This window comes from Psammomys obesus, unplaced genomic scaffold (genome assembly GCF_907164565.1).
Source record: "Psammomys obesus unplaced genomic scaffold, mPsaObe1.curated_primary_1811, whole genome shotgun sequence".
Taxonomy (NCBI): domain Eukaryota; kingdom Metazoa; phylum Chordata; class Mammalia; order Rodentia; family Muridae; genus Psammomys; species Psammomys obesus.
The window spans coordinates 6,927,470-6,948,162 of NW_026587556.1; the positions used below are offsets into that span (position 1 = coordinate 6,927,470).

Sequence of the window (20,693 nt, forward strand, 5' to 3'; positions counted from 1 at the left end):
AAGAGGAAAAGGGAATGAAGGCAGGGGTGTGTGAGGATGGGACTGGGAAGAGAGAAGAAAGGGGGCTTAGATCAGGCTGTAAAGTAATTAAATAAATTGATGAAGGAAAAAAAAAAGAAATGAGGTCAATAATCAACAGATGGAACTTCATGAAATTAAAAAGCTTCTTTTTGCACAGCCAAAAAAAAAAGTCAATTGAGTGAAGAAACGGCTTCCTTAATGGTAGCAAACTTTAGACAGAAAAACATCTGGCAGAGGATTATTATCTAGAATATACGAGGGGCAAGCAATCCAAACATTTTTAGGGGCTAGGAAGTAAACAGAGTTCTCAAAACAAACAAGAGGCCAGTAAACATTTTAACTTGTTTAACATCGTTGTTCATTAAGGAAATGCAAATTAAACTAATTTCAGATTATGTCTCTGCCAAGTCAAACTGGCTACCATCAAGAAAATAATTGAAGCCAGGCATGGTGGTGCATGTCTTTGATCCCAGCACTCGGCGAGGCAGAGGCAGGTGTAGCTCTCTGAGTTCCGGGACAGCCAAGGCTACACAGAAAAACCCTGTCAGAAAGAGAAAGAAAGAAGGAAAAGAAAGAAAGAAAAGAAGGAAAGAGAGAGATAAAGAGAAAGAAAGAAAGAAAGAAAGAAAGAAAGAAAGAAAGAAAGAGAGAGAGAGAGAGAGAGGGAGAGAGAGGGAGGGAGGGAGGGAGGGAGGGAGGGAGGGAGGGAGGGGGGGAGGGGGGGGAAGGAAGGAAGGAAGGAAGGAAGGAAGGAAGGAAGGAAGGAAGGAGGAAAGGAGGGAGAGAGGAAGGAAAGGGAGGAAAAAAGGAAGGAGGGAAAAAGAGAGAAAAGAAAAGAAATCAAAGTTCAGACATGGTGACACAAACCTTTTTAATTCTAGCACATAAGAAGCAGAGGCAGATGGATCTCTGTGAGTTCAAGGTCAGCCTGGAAGAGGCCCTAGGAAAGAACCTACTACTATTATTCGACTAAATGGACATACTATTAACCAACTCCTAATAACTTTTTGTTTTACCCATACATCATGGCATCTCTCAACCTTTGTCAGGGAAGCTTTTTTCTTCAGTAGATGTCAATTAATACACAGACACACTTCTGGTCAAAGAGACTGGGGAGGGACCAGCACTCAATGGGACATCAACATTACCCCCTCCTCCCAGGACTCAGAATCATGTTGGAAAGGGTAGCAGAAAGATTTTAAGAGCCAGAGGCAGTGAATATCTACAATGAAAAGTGTTTCCCAGACTCTGAACTAACAGCAGCTGTGACAGGATATGCAAGACCTGGGGAAGATCACAGCAGACAAAATCGCAGCATAGACTAGGGAAGCGGCCATAAAGTCCCAGCCCTCGATAAGAAAGTACAGGCAACTGATAGCTTCTGGGAGAGAGAAAGTTTCTTCTGAGATTTGGGACTTGAGATGCTACAACCGTATTTTTAAATTTCTTTACAAAGTAGTGGGTTCAATAAGGGTTTTTCATAAATCATATCACATGTACCTATTTCCTCACCCCATAAGTACTCCCCCTTTCTCGTGGGCCTTTTCTAGCTTCCTGACTAAACATATACTTCAAATTAAACACATAGATCTACAAATTTGGAAGTAGGACCCACATATGAGAGAAAACATATAATAAACGGATCTAAACCCATGCACATACAGACAGCATTAAGTGGACTCAGTGAGTTTTTAAAAAACAAAAATACAAAACAAACATACAAACTAATTAAAAAAAAAAAAAGCACATGAAGTTGGGAGGGCAAATGGTAGGGGTAGGAAGGCAAAATTAACCTTTTTTGCTTCTTTGTTTTTGAGACTGACACTATGTAGCCCTGGCTTGCTTGGAACTCTCTCTCTGCAAACCAGGCTAGCCTTTTAATAGAAAACTTTAAAGGTGGCACACTCCTTTTATTCCAGCCGGCAGAGGTAAGTTTGAAAACAACCTGGTATACAGAGTAAGTCACACGACAGTCAGAGCTACACAGAGAAACCCTGTGTAAAGGTTACCCATTAACGCATTGATGAAATATATGAGCAGGACCCTAACACCATGTGTGTCCTAGAAGCGAGTTCATTATTCAGTATACACTACTACATGAACCACAGGCCTTATAGAACATGACTACTGTGGAAATTCATTTGATGAGTACATGATCGAGAACAGTCAGTACAATTATGGGGTTGGGGAAAGATACCTAGGCTAAGAGATTTTACAATATACTATATCAATAACAAGCAAGTGGAGCCAAGACTTTACTCCCAGGACTCAGGAGGCATATGCAGGTAGATCTCTGAGTTCAAGGCCACCCTGATCTACAGAGTGAGTTTCAGGACAGCCAGGACTGCACAGAAAACCTCTTGAAAACAAACAGAAAACAGAAAAGTGAATACATCAAAGAATAGGGAAATAAGTATAATAGAAAAATGAAACAAGTATAATAGAAAAATAAAACTTCTTCATTATCACATAATGAAGACATTTCAAATAACTGAGGAATGTTAAATTATTTAAGATATAGTTGGGAAAACTGATTATACACCTAAGAAGAGGGACTGCCATCTGTGTCTGTTCTTATTAAACTCTAGGTAGATTCAAGAGCTAAATGTAAGGAGGGCTCCTGGAAGGCAGTGACCAGTGTGCACCCTACCTGAGGGGCAGAGGATCCAAATCTCCAACACTGGTGAGTGGATGGGGGCCTGAGGCTTCCCAGGCTAGAGAGGACTACCAGCAAGCTGGGACAGAGTAGATCCCGGTGCCCCGTGGTTGTCTTGGCGGGAGGGGTGTCTTGAGAGTAAGCACTTTTGTTTGCTCTGGCTGCGGTGAGTGCTTAACCCCAGGTACAGGGCCCTCCCTGCTCTACCGGCCAAACAGTGGACCCAAATCTGAGAGTAGAAAACCGTAGGGCCTCTGCACTTTCCACGTACGCCTGCGAGTGAGTGCATGCAGAACCCCAGACCCTGGGACCCTCTGTGCTAGCAGCCAGACATCGGATCCCTCCCACCCACATCCCCACCGTGGCCAACACAGGGATCCCTCGTACAGCGTTCTCAACACTGAAGCCCCTGTTCTGTTCTCTGGGTCTCCCAATAGAGTGTAGCCAAACAATTCCAGGAGCCAAGATGGTGCAGCCCAGACCGATCTGAGTGCCTAGAGCTACAGACTTGTGGGCCACTGAGCAGGGCAGGGCACCTGCGCATGTGCACTTCACCAGAGACCTGGCGCCCACACCCCCACCTTCGTTTACATTCCACCTTCCCAGGCATCTACAAACACTTGCAAAGGTTCCTTCAAGGCACGCCTCCACGCACACGCCCGAGCTTGCGCACATGCGCCTGTAAACCTTTCTTCCTTAGCTGCCGCCGAAACACCATCCAGTTTCAAACCGGTAGACCTTTCTCATCTTCCTGAAGAATACTCCAGACTCAAGAGACAGACGGACCCAGTCTGAAGTATAGGCTCCAGGAACAAATAGCGAAGGCTACGGACAAGCAGATGGCTAGAGGCCGGCGTAAGAACACATCCAATAAAAATCAGGACATCATGGCTTCACAAGCAACCCCAAAAATCAATGGATATTTTAATTCATTGGAAACACAGGAAAATGATTTTAAATCTATGTTTATCCAGCTCTTAGAGGCACATAAAAAGGAAACAAACAAATCTCTCAAAGAAATAGCCACACAACTGGAAGCACTTGAACAGGAAACAAAGAAATCTCTCGAAGAAAGAGCCATGCAAATGGAAGCAAATGAAGAGGAAATGAACAAAGCTCTCGAAGAAACACAGGCAAATATAGCCAAACAAATAGAGGAACTGGTAGAGGCATATAAAGAGGAAACAAACAAAAAAATAGAGGCCATCATGGACAGAGAGGAATCCATATTCAAAGAGATGAAGGAAATGGTGCAAGATATGAAAACAGAATCAGTGAAGAAAACACACACTAAGAAACTCCTGGAGATGGAAAACCTAGCAAAGAGACTGGGAACCACAGAGGTAAGCATCACTAAGAACTATATATAAATAAAATTTAAATATTTATGGTGTTAGAAAAAGCTGAAAGGAAATACACTTTTATTTGAGGAAAGCTTTTATTTATCAAAAACCAAAAAAGAAAGAAAAAGAGGATAATAGATAGAAATTCAAACAACTATAAAGGAAACAGTTAATAGTTGCAATACATAGGTTAGTATATGGACAGCTTGGTACAGTAAAAGATACTGGGGATAAAATTAGAAGATAAATGATACAGTACACTGATAAAAGCATTCTCAAGCATAAAACAAAAACGGTTTCTACAATAAAACTTAAAGAGATCAGTAAGAAAGAAACAAAGCCCATGGGAAAGTAACAATTCAGATAAAAATTTCTAGTAGCGTAACAAAAAATACCTTGAGCAATTTCTAATAGTAATATTCTTCAATTAAGTTTTCCTGTCTACAGAATTTAAATCACCCTCAAAAAAAAAAAAAATCTACAGTACTTGGGAGGCAAAGGCAGGTGGACCTCTCTGAGGTCAAGGCAAGCCTGCTTAGTCAACTGCAGGCCAGCCAGGGAAACATGATGACCCTGTCTCAAAAACAAAGAAACAAAAAAACAAATCATGGTACTCATATGCTAAGAGCCAGGTGTAAACATGTCCATTGTGAAGGGCCTGGGAGAGGACTCAGTTGGTAAAGTGCTGGATTTATAAGAATGAGGACCTGATTTCAATAACCAGAAGCTGAACATGAAGCCATGTACTTGTAATCCAACACCAGATTGCAAAGTCCATGGGGATCCCATACAAGCCCGCTCAGACTACTTGGAAAGTTTCAGGCCAGGCCATTGAGAGAGCCTGCATTAAAAAAAAAAAAAAGGCCAACACCTGACTAATGACACTTCAGGTGTCTTCTGGTCTCCACACCCACTTACATATACATGAAAAAGCATACACACATACATACACGTGTACATTGCAGGAATTTTTGTTTTAATATTACCATACTTTGCATATTTTAAATCAGTTTTACTAAAAAATTATTTATAGGCAGTAAGTTAATTGTCACATATAATTTACACAAATTATAATTTGTTTTCTATCATACATAATTATTGCATTATTACATGAAACATTATGCATACAAATATAATAATTAAGTCACTTAAGTTTTAAGTAGTACTTTGGGTCTGTTAATGATGCGTGTGAGTGCAAGCCCATGCTATGGCACTCACATGCAGGTGAACTTTTAGGTGTCCTGTCTCTCCTTCCACCCTGTGTTCTAGGGATAGAATCAGGCTTGTACAGCAAGATCATTTACCAGCTGAGCCAAATTCACTGGTTCCAATTAAGTGATATGTGTCCACAACCAAAACCAAGAATTCTATCACATAGTCATTTCCTACTGCCACAGGCAAATGACCTCTCCTTCCACTCTAAGCCTCAGGCCACCATGGAAGCGTCTTCTGTCACTCACTATACTTTTAATTTGGTTTTGGGGGGGAGGGTTGGTTGGTTTGGTTTGATTTTTTGTTTTGTTTTGTTTTTTAGAATTTTATACACATGAAGCACTATATGTACCCTTTGTATCTTGCATCTTTCATTCAGAAAAAGAACTTTGAGACTCATCTACTTGTTGTATTTTTATACTGTTCTACCATGTGAATACACCAGATCTGTTTAACAGTTCAGCTGCTGATGGACACTTCTCCGGTTTTATAGTTTGTTGCCAACAACTCATATTGAGACTTGGCCACTTGACACAGCAACATTTGGAAATGGGGCTTAGTAGAAGTCATGTAGATTGAGTGAAGTCTTCCTGAATGTCCCTCTCATAGTAGTAAGTTCTTTCAGGGTTACCTGAGATAACACTGTTACAAACAAGTTCCCAACACCTTGTGCTTCCTCTCTTTCACAACTGCTGGCTTTCTCTTCCTCTTTCCACACTAACGGAAACACAAGAAGACCTTCATCAAACTCACCTACCCCCTTTATAACTTCCCAGACTCCGAAACCCATAAACCCTAATAAATTATTTTCCTTTCTAAATTACCCAACCTTGGGTATTCTATTATAATAACAGAAAATGGATTAAGTCAGACATTAAATTGATTTTTAGGCTTCAGAGAATCTAGCTGCTAAACCTTTAACTGCATAACTTTGTGAAGATATACCTTTCTTTTGGTTGAGTAAACACCTGGGGATGACAGTAATATAGTGTGTGTAAAATGTCTTAGTAAGCTGCCAAACAGGTTCCTAATGCGGTTGGCTATCACACAGGAGTTCCAGATGTTTCACATCCTTAGGCTAGGAACTGGCAGTCTGTTAAAGTTTTTTCTTATGGTTTTAGAATGAATGTCTTTTCTTAGTTGGCTGTTTAGAGAAGCAAAACTTTAAAGTTAAATGCACTTAACATCAGCCACAAGAATGTTATTATCTGAGAAGATACTCAGAACTTAAAGAGCATATTCAATCCCAAATTCACTAATGAATTAGAAGTAGTTAAGAGAATGAAGCCTGTAACCAGATTGCCTAGATTCAGTCCATGTCCTTACTTTTTACCACCTAAATAACCTTGAGAAGTAACTTCCTTTTCCTGATCTTCTCTTCCCTCGTATGAAATACCTACCACATAGGTTTTGTAAAGATGATATGCAGTGTTGTATGTGATATATTTAATATACTTCCTGCAGTATAACAAATGGGGAAGAGAAATGGCTCTGTGGTTAAGAGCACTGGCTGCTCTTCCAGAGGTCCTGAATTCAATCCCCAGCAACCACATGGTGGCTCACAGCCATCTATGATGAGCTTCAATGCTCTCTTCTTGCATGCAGGGTCTATGTGCGAATAGAGCACTCATATACATAAAAATAAAGAAATGAAACTTTAAAAAAGACAATAAAAAAGAAATATAACAAATGTTCATTAAAAATCTGTGCGTGTCATTATATACATATTTTATATTCATACCACCTACTGAAACAAGTAACTTAAAATGTATGTTTGAAAAGACATTATGAACATGATTATTTTAAGGAAAAGGAAAAATCTAGTTATCAGTACTCTAAATTTAAAAGGATATCTAGGGCCATATTTTGCCTATTTGTGAAAGTTAGAAGGGAAAAAACAGAAACAGTGTTAATCATGATGTGATTTGTTAAAAGTGAGTAGCTTGTATATCTTTCTGTCTTCCTAGGTGTCTAGCATGGAGAGCTGTTATGAAGACACAGCTGTGCGGACAGTGGAAAAAGTATAAATATGATGAAGCTGCCATGTGAATGCAGACCTAGTCTCTCCTCGATGGTGTTAATTTCCTTAGCGATTACAGCCCAAGCTTTGGTTGTTATAATAAATTTGTATCTTTTTTTCTCTCCAAACTTTGTATGTTGTATTCCTTTCTATCCCATTTGCTAGTTTCCATTTTGGATCCGCAAAACTGTAATTACTAGTAACTACATGATAGAGTCAACATTAGGCTGTCTTCAAATCTACTCTGACAAAAAATTTAGTTCATCACTTTTTAATTTAGCCTCAGGCAAGTTCTTAAAAGCTACTTTTTTCCCAAAATAGCACAAGAACAGTCTCGAGTCCAGTTGCTAATATTGTTCACCTCTGAAACCTCTTGAGCTGGGCCTCTACAGTCTATAAGACCCTCAGTACTACACTGCCCCCCCCCAAGCTCCTATTAGAATGGCCTAATAAATTCCAGTTTCTGAATACAACTACTTTTCTCATCCAAAGCTCCAAATTAACAACCACCCACACACACACACACACACACCCAAAAAAAAAAAAAAAAAAAAAAAATCAGGCCTGTCACAGCAATACCGTACTCCTCATACCAACTTCTATATTAGTTAATTAACTCTTCATCACTATGATAAAACATCATGAACAAGACAACCTAGAGAAGGAATGGTTTATTTGCACTTAAGTTCAAGAGGAATAAGGAGAGTTCCCCATCAGTGTAGGGAAGCAGGTATGAGAGCTGTAGCAGTTAGCTACATAAGCACACCCATAAGCAGGAAGCAGACTGTTAGACCAATAATGGCAAGGGACAAGTAACAAAACAGAGCTTATTCCTATGTTGGTGAAATAACCCTGTAAATACTAACAGAGAATTATAAAAGATCAAAGCCAAAATGAAAATGTGCAAGGCCAGGCAGTGGTGGTGCATGCCTTCATCCCAGCACTCGGGAGGCAGAGGTAGGTGGATTTCTGTGAGTATGAGGACAGCCTAGTCTACAGAGCAAATTTCAGGACAGCTAGGGCTATACAAAGAGAAACCCTATCTTGAAAACAACAACAAAAGAAAGAAAGAAGGGAGGGAGAAAGAGGTGAGGTAGGATACAGAGATATTCCAACAGAATACAAGAAGCTTCTTTAGGCAGCCCAAGCGGTGATCCGCCTACTATTATTTTGCTAAATGGACATAGTATCAAATTGCTTTCTAAATTTGAATGTCTATGCCTACACATCAGTGCAGCTCTCAGTACTCATTTCTTTGCGTAGAGGACATAAATTGATACAGAAACTCACAACTGATCAAAGTGTGTCAGTGGAGATCAGTAAATGTCTTCAATCACAAGTGGGACATCTGTGTTACAAACACACACACACACACACACACACAGAGGTGGTGAGTGCATGCCCACATGCACAGGCATGAGCTCAGGAACCATTAGAGAAGAAGGTGTGTAGAAAGACTTGTAAGAGCCAGAGGTCAGGAAAAGCCAGAGCAAAACAGTATCTTCTGAACAAGACAGGACCAGCGCACTCAGGAACTCACAGCAGCTGTGGGTGCTGGCACAGGACTTGCACATGATCGAGCTAGTCAACATTCTAGCACAGTGTGGGGAAGACCTCATGAGCACCCACACTTAGCTGAGGAGGTACTGACAATGGCTTCTGGGGATGGGAGAGTCAGGTTTTTTTAAAGGGATAGCCCCTGCTAGGTTGACACAATAAGTTTGGGCATAGCACAATTTGGATTCACAGGGTTTAGAAGAAAAAGAGGAAGGGGATAAGAAAGGGAAGGGGAGGACAACACTAATAGGGGGAGGAGAAGATGAAGAGAAAGAGGAGGAGGGGAGAGGGAAGAAAGAAGTAGAATAGGAGGAGGAGGGGGAAAAGACAAAAAAGCTGGAAGGGGTGGGAGATAGGAGATGAATATGGAAGGAGTTAAGGGATGGGGATAGAATGCAAATTATGTAACAATGAAAAAAAGAAGTCATAAATTAGGAAGAAAACAAGGATGGGTATATGGGAGGGCTTGGGAGAATAAAATGAAAGTGGGTATAATAGAATTATATAATAATTACAAAAGTAAAAAATATATAAATTGTATGAAATACTCAAAGAATAAAAATATATTTAAAGGAACATTAAGCTCTTGTTTCAGAAAACATTACACATGTGTTTTACAAAACATTGCACAAGGGAGAGGAAGGGACTGCAGTGAAGAAGTGTGGGGATGAACATGTCCATGAGATAGGTTCTGCTATTTGATTTGTGATAGCACTCATTGAAAACTCAGAAAAGCAAAGTAGAGAGACTTGTATATAAAGGGTTATAGAATCTTCCCAGAGTCTTCATATGGGAAAGATAAAAAATTAATGTTTAACAAGAGATTGGGGGAATGGAGAAGAAACAGTTTCTGTAGAAAAAGATTGGTAGTAAGGTAGCCCAACCATGTTCACATGGTAAATGCTTTAGAACTTTTAATAGATTTTATCACATTGTCCATCAGAAGGTTTCATTCATATGTGCTGGCACCAGAAATGTATGAAGACAGTGTTTTCCATCATCTCCGATAATCCTGAATATAATTTTTATTTTGGGGGAGGATATTTTTATTTATTTGTTAAAAATTTGACAGTTAAAATTTTGAGTGCTACTGTCATATTTTTTCTTGTAAACTACTCCTGGTTAATTACTCATTTCAAAAACTGCATTAATCTTTTTTCTTACTGATTTATATAGATTTGTGTACCAAAAATATTAACCTTTAGCTACTCATGGTGGTACATGGGTTTAATCCAACCCTGGGAAGACAGAGGCAAATAAATACCTGTAAGGAATTGACTAGTCTACAAATGAGAGTTTCAGGCCAGCCAGGGTTCTTTTTAACCAGTTGTTATTTAGTAGAAGTACATAATGCACAGGAATAGGTTTTTGCAACCCCAGATTATACCACTTATAGTTGGTTTGTACATTTTAAAAACTTCTGCTTCCTATTTTTTTAATTTTTATTTTAATTAATTACAATTTATTCACTTTGTATCCCCCCTGTAGCTCCCTCCCGCCTCCCATCCCAATCCTACCCTCCCTCCCCTTCTCTACCCATGCCCCTCCCCAAGTCCACTGATAGGGGAGGTCCTCCTCAACTTCCTTCTGATCCTAGTCTATCAGGTCTCATCAGGAGTGGCTGCATTGTCTTCTTCTGTGGCCTGGTAAGGCTGCTCCTGCCTCAGGGGGAGGTGATCAAAGAGCAGGCCAACCAGTTCATGTCAGAGCCAGTCCCTGTTCCCATTACTATGGAACCCACTTGGACACTGAACTGCTCTGCTTCCTATTTTTAAAGGAACTATCTGATGTTTATTTTAATTATTAAAACACCAAGTAGTTGCTTCTTGGATAAAAATTCATTATTTCTCTTGCTTATGTTTCTAAGTCTTTACATTTTATGCAAAAAAAAAAAATTGTTGCATTTTCTGGCTTTCTGCCGCTATAACAGAAAAACATAGACTCAGTGATTTATTTAAAAAGGGATTTCTCATAATTTAAGAGCTGGGACTTCCAAGAGGGCACAGTGCCTACAGGTAGTCTTTGTGTTCCATTCCCTGTGGCAGAAAACAAGGGGACAAAGGGCATCACCAACAGGGATAAGGAAATTGTTTGCTTTTATAAGAAACCACTCTAGCAATCACTAACTTACAGCCATGCTAACCCATCGTGAGAGCTAAGTCCTCAAGGTGGAAACATTTTAAAAGCCAATACTACTACAGTTGTGATTAAACTTCAACTTGCATTTTAGAGGGGACATTCAAATCATGGAATCACTTGTGTACCATTTTATAATTGGAGAACAGCAAAGATACAGATTCCATCGTCAGCTGCTCATTTCAAGTCATCTTTTAGTGTTGCTTTGTAGAAAACATCACTCAAGTTTCTAATTCTGACTCCAGCCCAGACTGATGATGTTCAGGCCACAATACCTGAAACAGCCCCATCCCACTCAAGTACCCTAAGAAACTGTCTGTGAATCTCCAACTAATAAACTTACAGGAGAAGGATTTCTCACCGGGGCACTGAGTTCACAGTGGCCATGCATATGCTCTTGTTGCCTGCCTCCTGCTAGGGAGCCAGAGAGCTGGCCACAGGCTTATGCTGTGAAGTCCCATATTTCCTCAGAGACCTGTAAGAAGAGACACCCCCTCCAGCCTCACGAACCTGATTCTGTTACAGAATACCCATCAAGTTCTCTGTCTCTAATCTCTCTTCAGAGCCCTCCCCATGCTGATATCTATCTGTGGTGCCCTGTCATTAGATAAAGTTTATTAAAACTCATCCTCAACAATCCATCTCAGTGTTCCTTTGAATCTCACATCTAAACATTTCAACCCTTTGATTTCTTCATATAGAACTATTTCTGTAAGTATTTTTAAAATTCCAATGGAGACTTGAATACAGACTGCTGGTGTATCTCTACTAATACACGTCTTATGATATTAGTCTGGAAAGAAGCAAATATATATAACACATTTCTCTTGTGCTTGACCATTATACATGCTTAAAAAAATAAATTTTAACAAAGCAATGAAATTTGACTCTTAAGAGGCTTTTTAAAAGGTTCCTTTAAATCTTGCTTTGTCAATGGAAATATTTAATTATTTAAATATTTGATTATTTAAGTGATATAACAGACAGCACTCTAAGGAAAAATGATAATCTGAAGACCTTCAGGAAATAGGAAGTTAAAGTTATGCTCTTAGGATTACGTCTTAAGTGTCCTCCATACATAGGAATTATTTACTATGTTCTCTTAAGCAACGTTTCTCAATAAACTTTTAATCTCAATATTCAAGCCTGAAAGTAAACACAAGATCTCTATAGCATTATCAGTTCTGATTAATGACATCAAGAAATGCACCATAGTCCCACACCTAGTACCTTACAGTTAACAAATGCAGTAAGAACAAGTTGGTTAGGCCTAAAGATTACAGGGGTTGAGCCATAGAAGATCCCCAAAGTTATTAATGTAGGAGTTTGTTCAGGATGACAGCCCAGCTTCCACCTTCCTTTGATAAATGGGAGCAAACACTGCTTGGGGGAAATAATGAACTGACACCTGAGATCCTACCCAAGGATTATGAATAGCCTTTCCAGGGGTACAGAGGCCTCGCTGAGTCCTGGGAAAACATCCAAGCCTCTTGGTTTAGATCCCTTTAAATATAAACACATACTTCAAACTATCTAATCAATCATCTTTTAACTTCTAAGGTTTGTCCTTTAACCCAGTTTCCATTTAGAAAGTGCTAACAATGCAGAAACATGAAAATATTTACTTCTTGCAGACACAGTAAAACTAACCAAAGTATAAGTTCATGAAGCACTGATTACTGCCATTTACCTAAAATGGGGGGCTGAGGGGTGGTCAGAATCTTTTTTGCTGAGAACTCCTCAGAGGGATCCTACAGTCTCTTTGCAGGATAGCGAAGTAAAGACACAAGGTGAACAGTATTCTGCGTCCCCAACCTCTGTTTTAAACATTCCTCTTCTGCTTTTATATGTTGGGCTCTCAGGTAGGTGTCTGTTGCTGTTTTGTTTTGAAGATATGGTATGATGAAAAGAAACATAAGCGATATCCACTGTAAACATACACACACACACACACACCCGTAGGTAACCTAAAGACTGCAACCTTACAGAAATAAGCCAACTCCATATTCATATGTACATTTCCTCATTTTGTTGCTGTTACTTGCTTTAATTTCCATGCTCCAAAACACATTATCGCCCACAGAATTCTTAAGAACTGAGAACATTCCCTGGCATTGTTGGCATCTATAAATACAAGGGTAACTGAAGTCAACACCTAGGCACTGGCAGCTCTGTCCTGAGAGCACTGCAGTGTGCATTATCCTATCTTCTAATGCTAGTCATCCCTACTGTGCTGCGGTGATTTTTGCAGGAACCATGCTAACAAAAATTTCCTTTTCCCTTCAAGAGAAAGCTACTGTCATAGCCATCATTACAGGTCTTTAATTTTTACAGCTCCAGGAAGCACAACTAAAGTTTTCTATCGCCTCATGCTTTTACTACATTCAATATATAAAGAAATTTTCAAAATGGGGCTCCGGGGCCTACTAGCGCATCCAGTCACACTGTAAATCCTAGGCTAAATGTTGGCAATACACTAGCTGTAGCTATGATTCATCAGCTGCAAACCCAAAAGAAGCTACCCAATACCACTTTATTTGCTTGTTTATTTATTTATTTAGAGACAGGTTCTCTCTACTAGGTAGCTCAGGCCATCCTGGAACTTAGTCTGTCCTAAAACTCGCCAAGATCCACCTACTTTTACCTCTCAAATGCTAGGATTAAAGGCATGTGTCACCATGTCTCTGGTGACACATTCAAGATTTACATGGTTTTTTAAATTGCATTTTCAAATTTGTATTTCTAAGGGGAAAAAAAAAACCTATGGAATTTAGAAAGCTTCAATTCTGATCTTGACAGGTGAATTTAAACCATTTAATTATTCTTGCCAGATTTCTCATTTGAAAGAAGAAAGTTTCTAAAAAGGTTAAAATGGGCCTTGAGTTTTACATAATTATTAAAGGCTCAGTTTGGACAGTTCTTATGTACACGCACAGATGTGCTGGGAGGCACACCTCACTGTCTTACCTAAGTACCTGGCACAATTCCCCACTGAATTTCTTCCTCTCCCAGACCTCTGGTGTCAGGTGTGGATGGAATGTAAGAGCACTCTGGGGACTGGGGACGCACTGAAGCTCAATAGTAAAGAGCCTGCCTTGTATGCACAAGGCCCTGGGTTCAATTCCATACTAAAAGCAGAATTCAAGTAAAAAGATGATAACATAGTGTAAGCTGAGACCCAATTCTGCATGTCTTCTGCCAGTTATAAAAAAAAAAATAATAATAATAAATGTAACTTTGGTGCCCATCACCCCAATTCTCAGTTCCCTTTGTAAGGCAGATAAGTGAATCACTGACAGACACATATGTGTGCCATATCTATGTGTGTCGTATATATGTCATATTTGTGTGTGACATATGACATATTTATTCAATACGTATGAGTGCCCAACTGCCAGATACTAAGATAAACAAAATGTTTACAAAAGAGAAACTTTGGTCAGGACAGAACAATGTAAATAAATGTTAGGTAAGCTGTAGTCCGCAGCTCTTATTATATCACCACATCTTGATGGTGACATTATTCTTCCATGACACAAGTTGTCTTCAGAAGAAAGAAACGTGGTCAAGCCTGGGTTATATCATATTGAGAACTTGTCTCAAAAACAAAACAAAAAAAGCAAAACAAGAAAGTCAAACTGAGTTGCCCAGGAATAAAAATTACACAACAAAAAAAATTGAACACGAAAAAAAAAAATTAAAACCTCCTCATCCCCCACTCTCAACTCCACCCTCACCACCACCAAAAAGAGCTTGGTTTGTGCCTCCATTAGTGAAGAATAAAACTGGGAAGCCACTCTTTTAGTTAGGTCACTTAAGATGTCAGAGACTGAATAAAGGCCAAAATGATCCATAAAATTTCTTTTGCTGAATGAAAACCTCAGGTGCTGAAGAGATGACTCAGTGGCTAACAGCACTTAACTTCTCTTGCAGAGGACCCTGGTTCTGTTCCCAGCACCCACATAGTGGTCACAACCACACTTTTCTCCAGTTCCAGGAAATCTGATTCCTTCCAAGCACCAACGGCATTAAGTACGTAAGTACAAAATTCCAAACCAACAAAACTCCCATACACGCTGGTCTAATGGAATGAGTACTAAAATTCCCCGAGCTGATTTCAGAATGCTAAAGGACTAAGGGAAACTCCATAAAACTAGTAATTTGAAATTCTATCTTCTACAAGAATATCTAAGACAGGTCTCCCGTTCTTTATAATTAGAAGGTTTTAAAGTTTTGGCTGAATTTTCATTTTTTTTTCTCATTTTTTTTTATTAAATCTCTTTTTCCTAACCTCGTCCACTTCCATTTCACAAGACCTGAAATGCAAGGGTCAGGTCCAGCAGTACAGGCTCTCTAATTATTCAAAGCTGCAGCCTGCTTTCTAAAACTCAGCTTTTGGCGGTAGGTGCTGTTTTGTTTTTGTTTTGTTTCGTTTAAGTTACCAAAACCAGGGGGACGAGAAGGTAGGGTGAAGAGAAGCAGGGCACGAACGCGGCTGCGAGCCCTGCGACAGGCGCTCCCGAGGCGCGAGCGCTCTCCTCGGGGAGCCCGGACGCTCAGTGCCGGAGGGTACCTGACTGCGGGCGGCCGGTCCACAGCCCCCTCCCGCGGGCCCGTGCTTGCCAGGGTCTCCGAAAAGCCACCGCCCTGGCCAGCATCCACAGCATCGCCCCCTCAGCCAAGCGAGAGCGCCCCGAGATCTAACGCCTCGACCTTAGACCCCTCTGCTAGTCCCGGGCCCCGGCCAGTCCCGCCCCCTCCGGCAGCCCCGCCCCCTCCACCCTGGCCTCGGCCCCGGAACCCTCGGACTCATCCCACCCCACCACGAACCCGGCCTCCTCCCGGACCTCCGCCTCAGTCCCACTCGGCCCCGCAAGTACAAGGCGTACTTGCTCCTTCCGCCTTTGGCCCCGCCCTCCTCGGAGCCTCTCTCCTCGGCCCCGCCCTCTCGGCTCACCCCACCCAATCCCGCGCCTCCGAGCAGGCTTCCGCCTTGGCCCGGCTTCCCGGAAGCCTCGGAGCCCGGTGACCCACCCCCTCTCGGGACCGCCTCCGCCGACACTCCCCTCTCCAAGCCGCACCGCCCATGAGGCCCGAAGACTAGTTTCGTGAGTTCAGCTTCCGTCTTCGTGTACGTCGGTCCAACCTGAGGCCGCCGGGGCAGTGTTCTTGCTGGGGTCGCGGGTCTGGTTTCCCACTTACAGTCTTTCCTCCTCTCAGACACACCCACCACTCTCCGACTTGAGTGACCTATTTACTCCCCCCCCCTTGCCGAAACTTTGTGATGTCGGAACCTTTGTGCTGCCGGAACGTAAGTGCCGTACCGCGCGGGCAACCGGAAGGCTGCATAAATAGAGGACTACCAGGTCTCTCCTGGCGCTAGAGCTCTGGAGTTCCGGTGAGAGGATCGGCCGTGAGCTGTTCGCCTTCGGTTCCTGATATGCACCGACCGAATTTTCGACCCCCAACTCCTCCATACCCCGGCCCGGGGATCGGAGGTTGGGGTGGCGGAAGCAGCTTCCGGGGTGCCCTGGGCGGGGGGCCGCGGCCGCCCTCCCCGCGGGACGGGTACGGGAGTCCGCACCACACTCCGCCGTGCGGGCCCCGGGCTAGGCCGTACGGGAGCAGCCAGTCTCCGCGGCACGGCGGCAGCTTCTCGGGGGCCCGCTTCGGGTCTCCGTCCCCGGGCGGCTACCCAGGCTCCTACTCCAGGTCCCCCGCGGGGTCCCAGCATCAGTTCGGCCACTCCCCAGGGCAGCAGCAGACCTACCCCCAGGTAAAGACAATAGCCAGCGTTTGCCGAGCTCTTACTGTAATGGCAGGCGTGATACTAAGATTCCCTTTACGTGGATTATTAATCCTCTGTGAGGTGACGTACTACGTTGGCCCAGTTTTGCCGAAGAGTGCACTGAGGCGTAAAGAAATTAAGATTACCATAAGTGGCGGAGCTGTAGTTCTCTGTTCCACACAAATTGTACTTTTAGCCAGTATACCGTATTCATATATAAACTTACTTAATCCTCCACGTTTTTTTTCCCCCTAGAGTTTTTTGTCAGTTATTTTCAGTAACTAATCTTGAATTCCTAGGGGGAGGACAGTCACTGATTTCCTACTCTTGTGTGGTTACTCTAGACTGTAGTCTACGGCCATTTTCCTACAGCTCAGCTGTCCCTCCCTAATTTTTTCTTTCTTGCTCTTTTTTTTTTAAATCGCTATCAATTTTTTTTTTTTTCGAGCTGTATTTACATCTACTCCAAGTTCTCTTGAAGGGAAAATCGAGAATTGAAGATTGTGGAGATTTCCCTTCTCAAGTAAATACAAGGCAGGAAGTAGCTCTTTGGTTAATGACTTGGATCTACGGTGCTTGCAAACTTGAATGTGCTCACCCAGCTGAATCCCTTTGAGCTGGAGGTGCTAAGTACAGGAAATTTTCATGTGTTATAAAAGTTTTAGAAATTTGAAACTTAATTAGGTTAAAAAGTAGGTGTCCAGGAAAATGTGAATACAATTAATTGAAACACTACTTATACTGGATTTACTTTTATTTAATAGCTGCAGGATTATCAGATTCGAAGCTGGAAAGTTTTTAAGATGATAGCAAACTTTTTAAAAAAAGAAATTTAGTAATTTTTGTTTTTTCGAGACAGGGTTTCTCTGTGTAGCCTTGGCTCTCCTGAACTTCTTTGTAGACCACGCTGTCCTCGAACTCACAATGATCCTCCTGCCTCTGCCTCTCTGAGTGCTGAAATTAAAGGTGTGTGCCACCATGCCCAGCTGGTTTTAGCAATTCTTAAAAGTAGTAGGTTAAAGAAAACAAGAAATTTGCAGCTGAATATATTGGGTTTCAATTGACAACTTTTAATCTCCACTAATATTTACCTAGCAAAAAGTACCAATTATGTCTATTAGATTTTTTTTTTTAACTGATGATTTTTTTCCTAAAGGGTTCTCCAAGGACATCTACACCATTTGGATCAGGGCGTGGTAGAGAAAAAAGGATGTCTAATGAGTTGGAAAGTTATTTTAAGCCTTCAATGCTTGAAGACCCTTGGGCTGGCCTAGAACCAGTATCTGTAGTGGATATAAGCCAACAGTACAGCAATACGCAAACATTCACAGGCAAAAAAGGAAGATACTTTTCCTAACATTTCTGAGATTCAACTGGAAGCCTCATGTGTCAGGAACATCTTGGACAGAACTTTTACTTGTGTAAATGAGTTGAACCCAAAGATGATGACTTTGAATAATGATTCCTATATCTCAAGTGTTGTTGATACTAGAGAAGATGACAGGATAATTTGCAGTATTTAGCTATCTGGGAGTATGTACCACATTCAGAGCACAGTTTTCATACTTAACATTTCCAAGATAACAGACATTTGTTTTTTCAATGTTTTAAAATAAAACATTTTGTCTTCCTAGTTAAATTGTGATTTTGTGGATATGTAGAATTGCTAAAATAATGCTTCATAATCACTTGTTTTGCAAACTATTTTTTAGTGAAGTAGATAAGCTACTAGACAGTTTACTATATATTAACAGAAAATTATTCTACATTTATACTTTACCTAGTATTTTTGTTAAAATATGGAAACGTAAAAATCACTGAGAATCATGTAATGATTTACTCTCCTTTAACCGCACAGCGCCAGGATGAACCGTATGTATGCGGTTCAGTGTTCTATCAAATTTCTCTATATTTTGAGCACTGTAGACTTATTTTTCTCATGAAGCCAAAGATGATGGCGTGTTAATTTTTTGTCATTGTGACAAAATGCCAAACAAAAAAACAAGGGAGCAGTTTCTAAGGTTTCAGTGAAAGTTCAGCTGGCTCCATTAGTTTGGTGTTGAGGTGAGTGATAATATGGCTGTGGACATGGCAAAAGCTGCTCAGTCTTGGCAACCAAGCAGCAGAGGGATAAGGAGGGGCGAGGGACTAGAGGAGCCTTTCTAGGGCACCTTCACTTTTCTCTGTCTCCCAGAATTACCATCTTAACACATGACTCATTTGGGGAGACACTGTATATCCATACCATAACAAATGACTTAACAGTAATCTCAAATCACTTCCACAGTAAAGACAACAAATATGTATTTGAGTCCATCAATCCCAAAGAAGAAAATATGAAGCCAGTTATCTATGACCTAGATAGTAAGGTCTAATTACCTTGACTCATGGACACATTTCTAATCTAAGAGAGGGTTCTATTAACTTTAGCTTAATTTTGCCTACCTGTAGTAGAAGGGAAGGGATAATAATGGATAATATTGGAGATAAAACTTGGAATATTCCTCAGTATTTGAAATCAAGTCTTGAACAGTGCAGTCTGTTGAAAAATTTGTCAACAGTATCTGAAAGAAAAATGAAATGGCCATTCCACCTGGTTGAGCCATACCTACTTGTTGATAAGGTATTACAAGGGGAAAAAATGGGAAGGATTTTATGTAAATAAAACCTCCACTGGAGCTGGGCTTTAAGATTTTTCTACAAGTTATTAGCTAGATTCCCAGTTTTATCATGTAAAATGAGAAAATTTATAGTTTGTCTTATTTACACCTGTATTCTGACTTTTTAGAATAGTGCCTCCAAAATAATAGGTACTAAGTAAATGTTTAATAAATATATTCTGGTTATAACTATTAGCTCTGCTGAGTCCCATGTGTATAAGGTTTAGTAGAGTAATGTTATGTGATTGTTTGAAAGAAAATGTCCGTATTCAACATCTTGGGTTTTTATAAATATATGTCGTATTTGATGAAAATGAAAGCATGAACTTCATAAATAAAAAAAAAAAATAACATTTGAAAACAATTACTAAACAGTCTCTTAGAAAGTATGTTATTGGCAATAATGAAAAAAATAGAGTCAGATTCAATTTACATGGCTGGAATCCTAGCTGCTCCAGATGCTGAGCCTATTTGATTGTAAGGTTGAAGCCAGCCTGGACAATTTTTTTTTCTTTTTTTTTTTTTAATTTTTTTATTAATTACACTTTATTCATTTTGTATCCCCCCATAAGCCCCTTCCTCCTTCCCTCCCGATCCCACCCTCCCTCCCCTTTCTGCATGCATGCCACTCCCCAAGTCCACTGGTAGGGGAGGTTCTCCTCTTCTTTCTGATCTTAGTCTATCAGTTCTCATCAAAAGTGGCTGCATTGTCCTCTACTGTGGCCTGATAAGGCTGCTCCCCCCTCAGGGGGAAGTGATCAACGAGCACAGCCTGGACAATTTAACAAGACTTTACAGAAATAATGAAGTTATAAAAGATTTCATGTATTTGTACCATTTTTGGAAGACATTCAAATACAACCTAAAGAGTTCACATTTTATTTTTCTGCTGGACTTAAGTCCACACTTAAGTGAAATACTTTTTAAAAGTTTTAAATAGTAACCATAGTTACTATAGTAGAGTACTTCCAGAGGTCTGTCTAACCTTTGACTTTTTAAGGAGAAAACTCAGACATACTGTGTATACTATTAGTCATGTGTTCAGAATTGGGTTTTTGATGGGGTTTTGCATTGAGATAGAGTCTGGCTATGTAACTCTGGTTTACATGACAGTATGTAAATCAGGCCAGCTGTGAACTCAAAAGAGATCTATCTGCCTGGGTGCTGGGATTAGAGGAGTGTACCAGCACACCTGGCTGTTTTTAAGAAGGGTTCTTGAGCAGACACCTGTAATCTCAACCCTTCAGGAGTCAGGTGGATCTCTAACTTTGAGGTCAGCCTAGTCTACATAGTGAAGTCC

At 40.8% G+C, this 20,693-nt stretch overlaps 2 protein-coding genes across 5 annotated transcripts in view; one reads left to right on the forward strand and one right to left on the reverse strand.

The window, feature by feature from the left end:
* Sugct (succinyl-CoA:glutarate-CoA transferase) overlaps positions 1-15,676 on the reverse strand; it is a 668,162-nt gene extending 652,486 nt beyond the window's left edge. For all 3 annotated transcript variants that reach the window (XM_055603972.1, XM_055603970.1, XM_055603971.1), the window contains exon 1: positions 15,519-15,676. In XM_055603972.1, coding sequence (XP_055459947.1) covers positions 15,519-15,612 — 94 coding nt within the window. In that variant the 5' untranslated portion in view covers positions 15,613-15,676. The remainder of the gene's footprint in view (positions 1-15,518) is intronic.
* Positions 15,677-16,026: 350 nt separating this feature from the next.
* Mplkip (M-phase specific PLK1 interacting protein) lies at positions 16,027-19,585 on the forward strand. 2 transcript variants are annotated; one of them, XM_055603985.1, is made up of 3 exons: positions 16,027-16,076; positions 16,166-16,721; positions 17,890-19,585. In XM_055603985.1, exons 2-3 carry the CDS (start codon positions 16,386-16,388, stop codon positions 18,088-18,090), a joined length of 537 nt encoding a protein of 178 aa, XP_055459960.1. In that variant the 5' UTR covers positions 16,027-16,076; positions 16,166-16,385; the 3' UTR covers positions 18,091-19,585. The 2 variants fall into 2 exon arrangements, with proteins under 2 accessions (XP_055459960.1, XP_055459959.1); XM_055603984.1 differs by having other exon boundaries at positions 16,038-16,721.
* Positions 19,586-20,693: the final 1,108 nt, after the last annotated feature.